The sequence below is a fragment of the Mauremys reevesii genome, linkage group 8 (assembly GCF_016161935.1).
Source record: "Mauremys reevesii isolate NIE-2019 linkage group 8, ASM1616193v1, whole genome shotgun sequence".
In the NCBI taxonomy this organism is placed as follows: domain Eukaryota; kingdom Metazoa; phylum Chordata; order Testudines; family Geoemydidae; genus Mauremys; species Mauremys reevesii.
This window is the reverse complement of record NC_052630.1, coordinates 35,414,289-35,431,711: the sequence shown is the minus strand read 5'-3', so window position 1 is coordinate 35,431,711 and position 17,423 is coordinate 35,414,289. Positions and strand designations below refer to the sequence as shown.

The 17,423-nt window shown below is 46.6% G+C and overlaps 1 protein-coding gene across 8 annotated transcripts in view; it reads left to right on the top strand.

The window, feature by feature from the left end:
* The window catches only part of NRG2 (neuregulin 2), a 179,208-nt gene that overhangs the window by 53,338 nt on the left and 108,447 nt on the right, over window positions 1–17,423 (top strand). For 4 of the 8 annotated variants that reach the window (XM_039485544.1, XM_039485535.1, XM_039485534.1 and 1 more), the window contains exon 2: window positions 10,124–10,295. In XM_039485544.1, coding sequence (XP_039341478.1) covers window positions 10,124–10,295 — 172 coding nt within the window. The other 4 variants (XM_039485536.1, XM_039485540.1, XM_039485541.1 and 1 more) reach the window with 4 other exon arrangements.

Genomic DNA, 17,423 nt, shown 5'->3' with positions numbered 1-17,423 from the left:
ATCAGATCATGAGCCACACATGTCTTCAGGAGTAGTAGGCCATTGCTGTTACATTTGCCGATTCCATTTTTTCCAGTGACGCCATCCCAGGCAGAGTGATCAGATCCTACTCTCGCGTTAAAATCGCCAAGTAGAATCAGCCTGTCGGTACGCTTCACGGATGAGAGTAGGGCATCAAGATCTTCATAAAACTTGTCCTTTACTTCATCTGGATTCGTCATTGTGGGTGCGTAAGCGCTGATTAGTATAGCTTGCTTTCCTCTCGGTAGTGGAAGATGCAGTGTCATGAGTCGGTCGTTCACACCCTTGGGAAGACTGGCAAATTTGCGGACAAGTTGATTCTTAACCGCAAAGCCAACTCCAGATTCACGACGTTCGTCACTGCTACGTCCACACCAGAAGAATGTGTAACCACCCCCTATTTCTGTGAGCTGACCTTCGTTGGCTAGACGAGTTTCACACAGGGCCGCAATATCGATGTTAAATCTTGCGAGCTCTCTAGTGACCAGGGCTGTTCTTCTTCTTTCTGGTCAATCTGCTGAGGGGTTATCTTGAAGCATGCGTACGTTCCATGTACCAATAATGAGTGGTGTCACCTTGCGGTTTGTTATTTGAAGTTTTGTTGTTCGACCGCATAAGATGGGATCCCCTCCAGCCGCGGTAAGCTGGCCAGGGTTCTGTGAAGCAAACAATGTTTAGGGCACCTTTTCTAGCCCCTTCCTCTTGCTACGGAGGTGAGCAGTGCGGTCCTAAAAAGGGCTGCTCAGTCACTCCGGTAGACGCCGAATCCAGCTGTTGCTTCGATCAGCAAGAAGACGACCATTAGACCTGAGCCGCCTGTGTGCAGGTCCACGGCTACAGCTCCCAGTGTATCCACACCTGCTGCTTCGTCGCTCGCCCATCGCCACAGGACTTTGAAATTTACGGAAGTTAGGAGATGTCAAGACTTGCGCGTGGATTGGATTAAAGTGAGGGAGAGGTGCGCATAGTCAGCCTCACTCTCTCTTCCCACATCCCATCTTGCTCCAATGGCAGGACAAGAGTCGAGACGGTTGGAGATGGGCTGGGCGCAGTGGTTGACCAGGGCATCTTTCGTGTCTTGCCGTGCTCTTAGCGTACCACATCGCTTGCAGAAACCGCCTTCATGACCGTTGGTCCTATTCTAGAAGGTCTCATCCGTTCAATCCGCCGGAGTCTGTCTTCACAACATCTGTAATATACTTTTACAGGGAATGTCCATCAAATAACTTTGAATACAAATTAATGTGTAGAATTCAAAGTATGTGCGTGAAGAATTATCCCAGTTTTACTTGCAAGCAGTGTTATTCTGCTCTTCCATTTGTACTTGATATTTTCACCTACTGACTGAGGAACAGAGATTTGTTTGTTTTTCCTTGGGACTTAGGGACATTTAACTTGCCTCCATCGTCTCCTTAAATGATTGTCACTGCTCATTTTCTTATGGCATGAAGTTAATGGGTATGACCATCCCAATCTGTGCAGGGGAAAAAAACCCATTCAAAGCATTAAAGAAGGGGAGCACAACTTAAATACGAACATACTTCATACTGTTCCCAATAACTTCTTCAACCATAAGTGGAATTTCATGAAGTACATTGGTTCAAAAAGTGGGAAGCAGGCTGACCTCAAAGCTGTAAATTAATTAAGTTAATGGAGGAAGCTATGACCAAAGAATCTCAATCTATTTATTTTATCCAAAAGGAAACTAAGAAGTGAATTGATCATGGTCTAAAAGTAACTACCGTATATACTTGTTCATAAGCCAAATATTTTTTAGTAAAAAAGGGAAGCACCAGAGAAGGGGGTTGGCTTATGAATGGGTATAGAGAGGGAGAGGTGGGACACAGCCCCTCTCCCCAACAGAGGGAGCAAGGAGAGGCAGCAGAGCCAGAAGGGAAGAAGTGGGGCCAGAATCTCTCCACTTCTGGCCATGCTGCTCTCCCCCCAGCCTCCATAGCAGCTCCAGCTCCGAGGCTGGCAGGCTGCAGCTGGGCCGCTTGGCCCCACCCTCCAGAGCAGGTTGTGGCCACCTGGCCCAGCCCACCGGAGCACGCTGCGGTTGTGCCGCCCGGCCCAGCCCACTGGAACATGCTGCGGCTGTGCCGCCCGGTCTGGCTCTCTGGAGCAGGCTGTGGCCACGCTGCCCAGCCTGCTGGAGCAGCTCCAGCCAGGTCAGAGGCATCCTCACCAGATAAGGTGGGAAGGGATAGGATGGGGAGAGTGGGATTATGGGGGGGTGGTCACAGGGGTTACTCCCCTGACTCCCAGCTTCTCCCTCTGCCCCAAAATTTCCCCGCCAGTTGCTGTCCCGGCCCATCAGGGTAAGCAGCTGGCGCGCCGGGACACTTTGTTTACTTAGGTTTACCTCTGTGTCTGTGGACGCTGGTGGTAAACAAACCATCTCGGACTACCAGCGGCTTATCCTGATGGCCTGGGAGCCAAAGTCTGCTGACCCCTGAATTACAGGGTCGGTTTATGAATGGGTTATAAAAAATTTCCATTTTTATTTATCCATCTTAGGGGGGTTGGCTTATAAATGAACTGGCTTATGATCGAGTATATACAGTACATGGGGAAGAGATTTCTGATGGTAGATAGCTCTTTAATCTGGTAGAGAAAGGTTTAACAAAAACCAATGGTTGGAAGCTGAAGCTAGACAAATTCAGACTAGAAATAAGGGTCACACTTTTAATATTGAGGTTAATTAACCAGTGGAACACCTTCCCTAGAGATATGTTGGATTCTCTATCATTTGCATTCTTTAAATCAAGACTGGATAGCTTTCTAAAAGAGACACTGTAGCTCTAAGATGTTATCAGCTTGATGCAGAAATGACTGTTGGAGATTCTTTGGCCTATGTGATACTGGGCATCAGATTGGATGATGATAATGATCCCTTCTGTCCTTAATCTCTATGAATCTGTACACACACAGACACAAACACACTTCATAAGCCTATTTTTCACAATAACCTTTCACAGTGCAAGTTCTCTATGTACCTGAGTTCTGGGGAGAGAACAGATCTATTTCCCTTTAACATGCATGCATGCTTTTTGGTGTATGATTCACTTCAAAGCAAAGATCAGTAAAACAGAAGGTTTTTTGACTTTGCAAAACCAGAGGTACCCAGGATCCAAGTTCCAGTTTACTGGAACCCCTAAGTTTGAGAAACATGAGGGGGCATTTTCCCCATTTCTAGCTGACATGCAACTCCATAGCCCCGTCACACTCCTCTATCATCCATGCTCTTTGGGATTTTTCCAAGCTTGAGATGAATGTAGCTAGAGTCACAGTGCCTGCCACACTTGAGGAGAGGCCATTCCTGGAGCCCTTCCTCTGAGCAGCTCAGGTGCACCTCCTCTCCTCTGGCGCAGCCCCTCTCCTCAAAAGGATCCTTTACTTCTCCTCTGAATGGAAGGCAGTGAATTGTAAGGCAGGTGTCTAAAACTTTTTCATTCTGTAAACCACCTCTTAACTGAGTGTTAGACCTCAACAGCCATCCACTAGTTAGGGAAGTGGATTGGACTAACATATTTAGGGATCTAAAGGCGGAAGACACCTGGAATTATTTCAGGTTGAAGTTGGGGGAGCTGTCAGAGGCCTGTATCCCGAGAAAGGGAAAACGGTCCTTAGGTAGCAGTTTTAGACCGAGCTGGATGAGCAAGCATCTCAGAGGGGTGATTAAGAAAAAACAGAAAGCGTACAAGGAGTGGAAGATGGGAGGGATCAGCAAAGAAACCTACCTTATTGAGGTCAGAGGGTGTAGGGATGCAGTGAGAAAGGCCAAAAGCCGGGTAGAGATGGACCTTGCGAAGGGAATTAAAACCAATAGTAAAAGGTTTTTTAGCCATATAAATAGGCAGAACACCAAGAAAGAAGAAGTGGGACCACTTAAAACTGTAAACGGAGTGGAGATTAAGGATAAGCTAGGCATGGCACAATATCTAAACGAATATTTTGCCTCGGTCTTTAATGAGGCTAATGAAGGGCTTAGGAATAGTGGCAGAGTGACTGATGGGAATGAAGGTGCAGGGTTGGAAATTACAGTATCCGAGGTAGAAGCCAAACTTGAACAGCTTAACGGTAGTAAATCAGGCGGCCCGGATAATCTTCATCCTAGAATATTAAAGGAATTGGCGAGTGAAATTGCAACCCCACTAGCGATAATTTTTAAAGAATCTCTAAACTCGGGGGTTGTACCATTTGACTGGAGATTAGCTAATATAGTTCCTATTTTCAAGAAGGGGAAAAAAAGTGACCCGGGTAACTACAGGCCTGTTAGTTTAACATCTGTAGTATGTAAAGTCATGGAAAAAATATTAAAGGAGAGAGTAGTTACGGACCTTGAGGTCAATGGCAATTGGGACAAATTACAACATGGTTTTACGAAAGGTAGATCATGCCAAACCAACCTGATCTCCTTCTTTGAGAAATAACAGATTTTTTAGACAAGGGAAATGCGGTGGATCTAATATATCTTGATTTCAGTAAGGCGTTTGATACGGTACCGCATGAAAAATTACTGGTTAAATTGGAAAAGATGGGGATCGAAATGAAAATCCAGAGGTGGATAAGGAACTGGTTAAAGGGGAGACTGCAGCGGGTCATATTGAAAGGTGATCTGTCGGGTTGGAGGGAGGTTACCAGTGGAGTTCCTCAAGGTTCGGTTTTGGGTCTGATCTTATTCAATCTATTTATCACTGACCTTGGAACCAAAAGTAGGAGTGGGCTGATAAAGTTTGCAGATGACACGAAGTTGGGAGGTATTGCCAATTCGGAGAAGGATCGGGATATCCTCCAGGGAGATTTGGATGACCTTGTAAACTGGAGTATTAGTAATAGGATGAAATTCAATAGTGAGAAGTGTAAGGTTATGCATTTAGGGATGACTAACAGGAATTTTAGTTATAAGCTGGGGACGCACCAGTTGGAAGTAACGGAAGAGGAGAAGGACCTCGGAGTCCTGGTTGATCGCAGAATGACTATGAGTCGGCAATGTGATGTGGCCGTTAAAAAAGCTAATGCGGTCTTGGGATGCATTAGGCGAGGTATTTCTAGTTGAGATAAGGAGGTGCTAGTCCCATTATACAAGGCATTGGTGAGACCTCATTTGGAGTACTGTGTGCAGTTTTGGTCTCCCATGTTTAAGAAGGATGAATTCAAACTGGAACAGGTACAAAGAAGGGCCACTAGAATGATCCGAGGAATGGAAAGCCTGTCGTATGAAAGGAGACTTGAGGAGCTCGGTTTGTTTTCCTTAACCAAAAGAAGGTTGAGAGGAGATATGATTGCTCTCTTTAAATATATCAGAGGGATAAATACCAGGGAGGGAGAGGAATTATTTCAGCTCAGTACTAATGTGGACACGAGAACAAATGGATATAAATTGGCAGTCGGGAAGTTTAGGCTTGAAATTAGACGAAGGTTTCTAACCATCAGGGGAGTGCAATACTGGAACAGCCTACCGAGGGAAACAGTGGGGGCGAAGGACCTCTCTGGCTTTAAGATTAAGCTTGATAAGTTTATGGAGGGAATGGTTTGATAGGATAACGTGATTTAGTCAATAGGTCAATAACGTGCGACCACTGGTAATTAGTACCGAGGGTCAATGTTGGGATATTGAAAGTCTTTTTCCTGAGTGTCTGGCTGGAGAGTCTTGCCTGCATGCTCGGGGTTCAGCTGATCGCCATATTTGGGGTCGGGAAGGAATTTTCCTCCAGGGTAGATTGGCAGTGGCCCTGGAGGTTTTTCGCCTTCCTCCGCAGCATGGGGCAGGGGTCGCTTGCTGGAGGATTATCTGCTACTTGAAGTCTTTAAATCAGGATTTGGGGACTTCAACAGCTGAGTCAAGGGAGAGAATTATTTCAGGAGTGGGTGGGTCAGCTTTTGTGGCCTGCATCTTGTGGGAGGTCAGACTAGATGATCATAATGGTCCCTTCTGATCTTAAGTTCTATGATTCTATGATTAGAGTGACCAGACAGCAAGTGTGAAAAATCGGGAAAGGGAGTGGGGGATAATAGGTGCCTAAATGAGAAAAAGACCCCAAAATCGGGACAGTCCCTATAAAATCGGGACATCTGGTCACCCTACTAACGATTGCATAACTTCCTGATGACCAGGGGCGGCTCTAGAAATCGGGCTGCCCCAAGCAGCGCGGTGCGCTGCGCCGCCCTTCCCCGGTCCCGCGGCGGGTCCCCTCTTCCCGCGGCTCCGGTTGAGCTCCCACCGGCATGCCTGCGGCAGGTCCACCGGAGCCCGGGACAAGCGGACCTGCCGCAGTCATGGCTGCGGGAGCTCAACCGGAGCCGCGGGAAGACGGGACCCGCCGCAGTCATGCCTGCGGCAGGTCCGCTCGTCCCGGGCTCCGGTGGACCTGCCGCAGGCATGCCGGCGGGAGCTCCACCGGAGCCAAATGCCGGCCCCCCGGGAAACGGCCGCCCCAAGCGCCTGCTTGGCCCGCTGGTGTCTAGAGCCGCCCCTGCTGATGACCACTACCATGATTGCTGACATGCAGAAATAATTCTAGGGAAGTATTTCATGCATTTTTTTCTCTCTTTCTTCAAAAAGCACAGAACACTTATTGCACTAAATGCACAGCCCGCTCCACAGCAATCTGTTTATCCCCCCTCTCAGCTGCACTGGTCCTCTCTCTCTCTTCCTCTGCACACGTTTCTTTGTCTACGGCTACACTGCACAGCTCCTGCAGCAGCGTATGGGGGATGTGTAGCTATGTGCTGCAGTGAAAAGCAGGCTGCACCCATGCTGCAGTATGTAGCTACCTGTGTCGGAGAGAGGCCTCAGCAGCAGGGAGCTCTCAGAGCCTTTCCCTACTGCCTCCCCACTGCCAGAGTCTTTTCTCACCACTGGAGCTTTCCCTGCAGTGGGTGAATACTCCAGAAGCTGGATGCTGCATTGCTAAAAATAGCAGGGTAGACATGGAAGGTGCTGCTTGGGAATGTACAGAGCTGCGTAGGGTCCATACCCAGGTCCTTACCCAGAGGGTTCTGGCATGTCTCTACTTGCCTAAGCAGTGCCTCACTGTTTACACTGCTATTTACACCCATGCTAGGGGGCATGTCGTGTATGTACTCTACATGCCGCCGAAAGGAGTGTGCAGTGTATATGGACCTTTTGCCACCTGCTCTGTTTCCCTTCCTTTCCTCCTGCACATGTTTTCTTGCTCCACTGGATATACTGGACCAACTCTTCAAACTGATTTGCACCGGCTATCTGCATTGACTACAGTGGAGCTATGAAGATTTACACCAGCTGATTTGGTCCACTACCTGCCTTGCTGTCTTTTTCCTTGCTCTACCTCCACTGGTAGCTGGCAGCTCTGCTGTTGCCTTCAATCTCCAGAGACAGTCTGTTTCACGTTTTCAGCTGCTTTGTCCAACTAATTCACTTTAGGCTGATGTGTTCCAGCTCCACCCATAGTTGAAGGTTTTTTGAACTTTGACCAAGATTGATTCAGCTGTTTGATGCATGCACGCATAAAACAAACACAAAACATCCTTCCCCATGCATTCAGGTGAGATTTTAAACTGTGAATTCCAAGAGAATCTTTAGACTTTTCTGTACATTCAGCATATGTCTCTGTTAGTGTTGTTGTTACTCTGCCTGTTTTCATTTGTATATAATAACCTTCAATAAAGAAAGTATTTAAAAAACCCAACAGTCTAGGATTATTTAGCTTGGTAAGACAAAAGAGGGGAAATATAACAGAGGTCTGTAAAATGATGACTGGCTACTCCTGGGGGAATTCTGTGCCAAAACATTGAAAATTCGGGACCAAAAAATTAAAAATTCTGCACACAATATTTTAAAATTTTGCAAAATTCTGCTTATTTGTCAAAACAGCACAATATAATCATGCTGGTTTCAATTATTTTGTTAATTTAAACTACAATACAATGGATGGAGAATGGGAGAGGGGAGCATTGGAAGAAATCCCCAAATCCCCTCTGTCTAACAGTAATGTGGCTAGAATTGAGCCTTTACTTCTAGTTATTAGTCAACAAATATATGCAGCCATATGCTCAGTGTCACATCATAGGCAACTGAAGAGCAAGTGAGGGCTGGGGATTCAAACTTATATTGGCTACTGAACATCTCCGGAAAGGTCAGTAGCAAACAGTTCATGGAGCACATTTTGATAGGAAATTTTTTCAGTCCAAAAATTTAGACCAGTTCTAATCCCTAAAGCAACATAAGCATGTGTAAGGTCATGCTGTCCTTTACAATAAGGCTCCTTTACACCACTCTGGCAACATAAAGGAGCCTTAACATTTTTACACCTGTTTTATACTTCTGGGGGAATTCACTAAGAACAATGGGAACAATTCATTAAGCAGGCATGCTGCTACATTCTCCTCTGCCTGAGGGGACAGAACCTGCCCCAATCCTATCTCCTCAGAAACACCCCAAAGCCCTGCCCCTCCACACCAAGCATGCTGCACTAGTGAGCAAGAGGGACAGAGTGTGTGTCTCTCACTCGCACAACTGCCCAGCCCCCCCCCCAACAGTGATTTATCTCTCTACTGGCTGCTCCCGGTGCCCAAATCAACCTGCCTGCACTGCTGGGGAGGGGAGCATGACCGCTCTTGCAGCTTCCCTTTGTTTCTCCATCAGAAGTCATTTTTCTGTGGGGAAGCAAAGAAATCGGTGGGGGCCATGAATTCTGCACACATGCAGTGATGCAAAATTCCCCCAGGAGTAACTGGTATAATGAAGCCCATCTGATTTCCTATCTCTTTGTTACTATCCCATAGCACAAGGATAGTGAAATTCAGTGAAATTAAAAGGCAACCAATGTATATTGCATAGTGAAAATACTTTATCTGCAACATATAATTAACAGGTGAACTCACTGCTGCAGGATGTTAAGACAAATATAACTTATTAAGACTTTCTTTTAAAAGGTAAGATTTAAAATAATACATGTTCAAAGAGAACAGACTGCAGTTATAACTGTTAAGACAAAAATTGCAAAGATTGCTGATCCTCATGCTTAGGGCGTAATATAATCCCTGGCTGTGGGTTGTTAAGGGTGATTGGTACAACCTTATCCAATTTTCCAGATGCATAGTTAGTTTATTTCCCTTCTCTGAAGCATCCAGTAAAGGTCACACTCAGAGGCAGGTCTCATACTAGAAGTTGACCTGTCAGGTGTTCCACTTCTTGGGATTTGTAAAGATCTTTCCCAGTTGTCTCTATTCTGTCATGCCTCCACCTGTGGCGCCAGGAACGGATGCCTCTCCCTCTTTAGCCATTTGCACAGGTAGAGTTTTCAGTGTAGGAGCCCCGTTTGGCTGTAATGTAGAATAGCAGAGTGACCACTTGTACCAGCATTTGTTTCCCCCGCTAGGACATGTTTCAGCCTTCCGCTCTTAGCAGCAGAAGAGCTAATGCACAGTACACCTCCAGATTGTACTGGCAGGCACATGAGCACCAGGAAATCTTCGGTGCATGCAGCTAGAGGGGAAGAGAATGACCCCCTACCCCCATTTGCTTCTTCAGTAGTCAAATAGTACAACTCTGAGCAGCAGAGGTTGTGAGATCAACAGTGTGTCTGTCAGCAGCAGCAAAGGTAAAAGAAGATGTCATAGCAAAAAGGTTAGCAGCAGCAATGGCAGAATAAGAAAAATCCACCATGAACTCCCGCCGCTGCGCTGTGTTCAGCCTGGCTTGCCGGTCTGGGAAGCAGAATAAAACCTCATCTCTTTTTTGCACCTGGAGATGCACAGAGCCTGCCTTCGTGCATGAGACAAACGGGAGCTATTGGTCTGGAAATCTGCAGCAGATGTGGGGCAAAGGTGGAAACTGGTGAGCCTGCCCTTCATCTGAAGTCAGAGGCCTGCTTCCTTCCCAGCATATTCAGCTGTGACAATCCACCTATTTGCTTTTTTAAAGACATAATGACACTAACAGTAAGTATTTAGACAAGGATCCAACCTCTGAGTCGCTATAGAATAAATGCAGCTGCAGATCAGATGCTTCTCTTAGAGCCCCAGCAGAGGGAAACTCGACTGTATAACTTCCCGTGCCCTGGGCCCCTTACAGAGGCAAGTTTTCACACTGGTCTGATTTCTCTTTTCACAGCTGTTCCTCCAAAACTGAAGAAACTGAAGAGCCCAAATGTTCACGTTGGGGAAAAAATTTCACTGAAATGTGAGGCTACTGCAGGGAATCCCCAGCCCTCCTACAAGTGGTATAAAGATGGCAAAGAACTGAAGAAGAGCAAGGACATCCGAATAAAATATGGGAATGGCAAGTAAGTATGAAACTTGATTGCTTTGCACGATAATAATTAACAAGTGTCTGGTATAAATGTCATACATTAGACTGCCTCCTGTCAGCCTTCACATATCTGTATCTATTTTTCCTGCACCTGTACCACCTTCTGCAGGGATGCTGTCAGATTTCACAAGCTAAGCACGTTGGTCTGGATTGGTACTTGGATGGGAGACCACCAAAAAATTTCTACAGTGTTGTAGGTGGCATTCTGTTCTTGGAGTTAGTATTAACTGAGGTCCCAAGATGGTGTTTGAGGGCACTGTGCTGCTGGAAGAATAAAACTGACCACTTGCAATCATTTTTACAAGAGTAGCATTATCAACCGCAGGGTCCTGGGCAAATTCCATTTCTGATTTCCTAAATTTGACTTACAGTTTCAATTGGATGTACTATTCCTCTTTATTTCCTGTCCTAAACTGTTGTGTACTACTGCAGTACCTTCCTGAGTAGGAGTTCAATTGGATGTACTATTCCTCTTTACTTCCTGTCCTAAACTGTTGTGTACTACTGCAGTACCTTCCTGAGTAGAAGGGCACCAGGGGTTCCACCAGTACAGCTTCTTTCCTGTGGGGAGAAGGATGGAGGAACTTATGACAGCTAGTGCTGAGAGCTCTCTTGCTGGGCTAGTTTCGCATTAAGCATCACAGAAGTTTTCTGAGTTCCAGCAGTGGAGATTAGTAGGAGCATTGCCAGCAGATTGAGGGAAGTGATTATTCCCCTCCATTCAGCACTGGTGAGGCCACATCTGGAGTATTGCATCTACAGAAAGGATGTGGACAAATTGGAGAGAGTCCAGCAGGGGGCAAAAAGAAAATGATTAGGGGGCTGGGGCACATGACTTATGAGGAGAGGCTGAGGGAACTGGGCTTTAGTCTGCGTAAGAGAAGAGTGAGAGTGGATTTGATAGCAGCCTTCAATTACCTGAAGGGGTGGGGGTTCCAAAGAGGATGGAGCTCAGCTGTTCTCAGTGGTGGCAGATGACAGAACAAGAAGCAATGGTCTTAAGTTGCAGTGGGGGAGGTCTAGGTCTATTTCACTAGGAAGGTGGTGAAGCACTGGAATGGGTTACCTAGAGAGGTGGAGGTTTTCAAGGCCTGGCTTGACGAAGTCTTGGCTGGGATGATTTAGTTGGGGTTGGTCCTGCTTTGAGCAGGGGGTTGGACTAGATGACCTCCTAAGGTTTCTTCCAACCCTAATCTTCTATGATTTGTTTTTTGGCCATCCTTTAGTCAGCTTTTGTTGATGGAGACCCGGAGAGCCAAGCTCCTAAACAAGGAGGACAGGAGCTCCATATCTTCCTCAGAAGAACCCAGGGTATTTCCCTCTCTTGCTCTGGGAATGCATTGAGCTGCAGCTGTCTGAATGTGTGGGATATTTGGAAGGTGTGGGAATTAAATCCTTCCTGCCTTGCCTTTAAATTGCTGCTTCCTTCTCTTATCTAATCCTTCTCAATGCAAAGAGGAAAACTGGCCTCTTGTTCTACCTCTTTTGTCCCCTACACATACAGTAGCTAATTCAGAGACTTCACAGAAGATCCAGCAGCTGTTTTATCCTAGTGTGGCTATAGGTGATGGTGAGGAAACTATCTTCCTAGTTCTGTAGCAGGGGAAGGGATGGGTTTCCACAGGGGTCTCTTTAGACAACACTTGGTACATCTGGGACAAAGGTCTTTTAAAGTGGAGTCAGTGTCGAGCCAGCCAGGAGCAGGTGGAGTTGGGTAGCCAGTGTGAGGATGTGTGTGTTGCAGTCAGTGATGCTTGACATCACTGATCCGCTCCAAGGGCCAGAAGCCTGAGCTGCTCTAAGGCCAGCAGTGTCTATTGCACAGCACCAAGGAGAGTGAGAAGATGAATATTTGGATCCTTCTCCAGTAAAGTGGCCACAGTGACATCCCCCTCTCCACCCAATAAGGGTTTAGTACTGCAGAGGGAAGGGTCATAGTTTCCTGCCCTATATAGATGGAGGCATATCCATGTCAGGAGATATATCAGCTGTCACCAAGGGTGATGAGCCTGGGGACCCTGCCCTCCATTTTGTGCTGCAGGAAAGAATTCTCCTGCCAGGCCACAGTTCTGTCATGTTAGCCTCTATCCCAGTGTCCTGGAGATAAGAGTCTTTCTATGGATGCAAGCCCTGCCCCTGAGCTGCAGTGTATGTAAGTGATGCAGCCTGAGTCTTGTGAATCAGGTGCAAGGCATAGTGTGGACCCAGCCCTTTAAGAAGGAACTGCTCCAGCCCACCTGTGCCCATTAACAGCCTTGATGGGCTCTGCTGGAGGACAGGTGTCCCCCTGCAAAGGGCAGCAGGAAGTTGCAAACTCAGGAAGCTGTAATAGGTAGTGAGGAAAAGTTCTTGTAAGGCAGACCCTGAGCTTGGAGGCACTGCCCCTGCTAGGAGGGCTGGAAGTAGCCTGTTGAGGTAGGAAGAAGACTCTGATGCTAGGGGAATTTGGAACTCAGAGACTGAAGACTAAGCTCCAGGCAGGTAAAACCTGGCAGTGGTGATTCAATTGGGACCCATTTCTGGAAATGAGGACAGAGGACTCCCTACCTAAGGGGAGAGAGACACTGAACTGGGGCTGGGACTTGGAGGGCCAGACTGTGTAGGGACTAAATACACTGGGACCTCCAGGAGGGGAATGTTTTCAATGATCTTTGAACTGCAGGTACAGACTTTAAGAAGCCCCTACAGCAGGGGATATTGGCAGGGTGCTGCAGACTTTGTTTGGGAGGCAGCTGCCCTGCTGTGTGTGTGTGTGTGTACACACACACACACACACACCCCGGAAGGGGCTTCTCTGACCATAGCCACATCCCTGCCTAGCTTGCTGGATAAATACCCACCAGCTTATGCAGGCCAAGGGCAAACTCACTGAGGCAGTAAACTGCCATATTTTTGGATTTCTCTGTGCAGATGCTATAGGTGAAAGGGAGACACTATGGTATGGGCCAGTGAGTGTCTGGTAGCATCTGGGTGTGAGAGGTCTGGAGGTAGTGGGAGCTCTGTGATGAAGAGGGGATATGACGCTGCCTTCCTACCCAAACACTGTGTTTGAACATAACACACACAAGGCCTGTCTGGTAATCAGATCATCTCACTCCCAGCCCTGCCTTCCACCTAGAACCCCTCACAGGTTTACTCTGACATTGCTTTCCAAAACATTCATCATACTGTGGAGAATACTGCTCTCCTTGGGGGGAGAGGTCCTTTAATCCAATGTTTAAATTACCTATATCAGTGGCAATATTTCACAATTCAGAAAAAAGTTCTGTTGATTCTTGTTGGGTCTCTCTTTCCCATTGGTGAAACATGGGGAAGTATTAGACACATTTTATTCTATAAGATAACATAATATCTGTGAAACACCCAGATCATATGGCAATGGGGTACCCAGAAGGGAAGAAGCCCCCATGGTGAATCTGAGGTGGAGGTTTCCTCTCTCACGACAGAAGTACTAGATGGTAATTAATAGTGCAGAGGCTTTTGCTGAGATTGTTCTGGCCATCTTGTCTAACTAGAGCCACAGGACCATGAATAAGGCTCAAAAAGAGAAGAAATCCCAAACTTTGAAGTAGAAGGGCTCTCCTTCCACCAGGTTATAGCCCAGGCTAGTTGCCCCCAAGCTGACAGAAAAATTAGCTTTACTTCAAGACATTGTCTCCTGAGCAGTAAACCAAGTGTGTTCAACAGCACACTGCCACAGTAGAAACAGAAATACTGGGGGAGCCCCGACTCAGCCCAGTAACATCAGAACTAGAGCGAAGATGAGACAGCAGGACAAAGCAAATGTCTACTACAATCCCTATGCTATCGACCCCTTTGCTGTTAATTCTCTGGCCCTGGCTGAGCCAGGGTTGACATGGTGTGGAAGCCACAGCAGGGGCCTAGGTGGGGGCATAACTCATACAGTCTGCATGTGCCCTTGTGCTGGAGAACGCGAAAGGGCAGAGATGTCTGTCTGTTAACTGTGCTTGTTCACAGGAGCGCTGGTCCGAGCAATTGCTGCAGCCAAGTTGTCCTCTCTAGCTTGAGAAAACACAATGCTGTTTTCCCTCGCTGGTTCCTTCACACCAGGACAAGCTCTGAACGTGAGTTGCTCTGCCTGCCCCACTGGTGTGCTGTTAATGCTGAGCTACCGAGACAGGATTAAAGAGACAGGTGAAATGACATAGGAATTGTCTATGGGCAGCCCCATATTTTGAGCCATAGCCTAGATGCCGATGGCTAGGTGTCAGCTCTCTTTCTTCTACTAGGTCTCTTCTGTGGGATCAGTATGGCCAGAACATTGTCAGAGTGAAGAAGGACTTTGAGTCCAAAGACCAGTCCCCAGTGTGTATTGTCCCCCAAAGCAACTGCTGTCTTGGCAAAATGTCCAGGTACATCCACTTAAGGAATAGACTATTCTCTGACTACAAACTAAATCCCTCTTCCACCCTCCTCCTCTACAGGTCAGCTATCAATTTCATTGCAATCAGGCATTCCACAGGCTGGTAAGGACAGGGGATTTCAGTCTCCCTTGGGGTAGATTAGTGTCTAACCCCATCCTTTGCCCTTCCACACCACACAACACCCATGTAAGCCCCAATTTAGACCCCATGTGGAGCCATTCAGCCTTTGTGTACTCTTCTAATCCACGAGTCTCCAGCAAGCCATGAAAACATTTTATACACTCTGCTCTGCATGTCCTGTGTAAGAGAGGAACCCTCCCCCAGCAATCCTATGGTCTGTGCAATAGGCTACCAAACTAGGCAAACTTGTTGTATTATCATTCTGTATTTCATGAGAACTTCAGTGTAAAGATCTTTATCAGCCACCCCTATTGCTTCTGCCATAAGACAGGCTATGCCTTGGGCAAATCTTCACCTTTCTGTGCCTCAGTTTCCCCATGTGTAAAATGGAGATAACTACACTGACCTTTGTAAAGCACTTTGAGGTCTAATGCTTCAAAGCTCTACAGAAGCTAATTGTGGTTTATACATGCATGATAATATTTAGGGGGTCCCATGACACAGGACAACATATCCACCCACATAATTTATTGGACTGAATAGAATGGGGACATTGATTTGTTTATGCAACATCATGGAAGTATTGGATGTAACATATTTTCCATGACATTTTCTCCATATATAATCCTTTACATGACAGAACAACCAACCACTAACCAGGAAGTAACTGTAAAGAGTTGGCAAGAGACAGCAGCTATGGGGAAGTTTTCTCTTCTAAGAAAGCTTGGGAATGTGGCAGCAGAACAACACACCCTGCAGGTGCTGATTCATAAAAATTTGACAATTAGTCATTTTTCAGAGCAGCGTTGACATTTTGTGTATCATGTAACTTCCCAATCCATCCATTTCTGACTTTGTATGTACTGACACAGCTGACAAAGTCTATAAATCTAGGACTGTTTGGTCACTTGGAAGTCTGAAAGTTAATTTTCTGCTGCCATATCCAATGCATAAAAGTGTGAAAAATACTACATCTATCCTTATTATGGCATGTATAGAGTATTCATTTTTAAAATTAGAAATGACTAAAAGAAATCAATTACAACACACTGAACCATTTTACCACCTTACAACGTTGATTACTTACCATTAGAAAAATTTTAATCCTATAGATTTCAAAATCACCCCCAAAATGATTGGTCTCACTCATCACCGATCTTTCTGTGATTAATGTAACATCTCGTTCCTATGGAAAGTTAGAAAGTCCATCAAGAGAGAGCTTTGAATGGATGTATTAACACAATCTAACCATGGCACTGTAATCAGCCCCTCTGTAATTGCATATGCACACAATCTGAGGGCAGATGGTGTTGGCTGTGAATGGACTTGTGTTAACGGGGGTCTAGGATGTTGTGTAGAAATTACCCATGAACGTCCTAGGTAGACACAAAGTACTTATATGGCCCTTGTTACTGTAGTGTCTGAGCACCTCACAAACTTTAATTCATTTATCCTCACAACAGGCCTGTGAGGTAGGGCAGTGCTGTTATCCCTCTTGCACAGATGGGAGAACTGAGGCCCAGAAGGATTATGTGACTTCTCTACGCTCCCCACAGGAGATCTGTTTTGGAGCTGGGACCCCTATGTATCAGGCTAGTACCCTAACCCTTCTCTCAACCAGAGATCTTCTCCTCCCACTGGCTGTAGCATCTTCCTGCCTCTGTCCCTGACCCAAGAGCCCTCTGTCTCCTGCCTGGCACCCTCTGACAGATAGTGAACCTGGCTTGCTGGAAGAAGGTGGTTTCCCACCTGCCCAAAGGGTGCCTGGGTAGCATGGTGATGAGTGCTCGGTAATTCCCATAACAGAAGTAAAAGTGTTAGGAAGAACCAATCCTCTTCCCTCAAGACACTCCTGTCAAGTAACAATGCTGCATTTACTAGTTTCCATGGCACCAAGTTGGCCTGCGGCCAGTGACAGGCCAGAAACATGTTAGGTGATCAAAGCTCTTCCTTCTGGCAGAATAAAAGTCCCAAATCTTAACACACCCCAAAGCAGGAGTTCTGCTATGTCACCAGTGAAGAGTGCACCTGACCTGAAAAGAAACCTCAGGCCCAAGGTGCACCCCAACTCCTCTCCTGACAGACGTCCATCCCAGCACTCTGCTCCTATCCCTGCTTTCTGGCGAGAGAGCCTTCAAAGCACCCTGGGATTTCTGACTTTCCCTTCATGGGGCTGGTTACCTATGCAGAGACAGGGACTTGTCTACCAAAGTGGTAATCAGGCAAACCTTAGGGCTGCTCTAAATGTGCCTGCCCCTTGCTCTAACAAGGAAGATCTCCCCTTTCCCTCATTTGTCACACAGAGGGTGGGACAAAGCTGTTGGCTCAGTTAAATTGCTGATGGCAGGCAGTCGGGATTTTGGCAGTGATTTGGTACTTTCCCTTCTGGCCTTGGCTGAAAGCATGAAACACAGTAGAAACAGCCCTGTTCAAATCCCAGGTGAAGGATCCGGGAGCTCTGTTTGTGTCTGCAAATATCTTGCCCATCACAGCTACAAATACTCCAAAACAGGCCCTAGTGGGAGCAGGAAAGACCCCGAAAGAGAAGACAGGAGGGTAATGTTTTACAGCAATGCTGTCATATTATCCTGTTCATC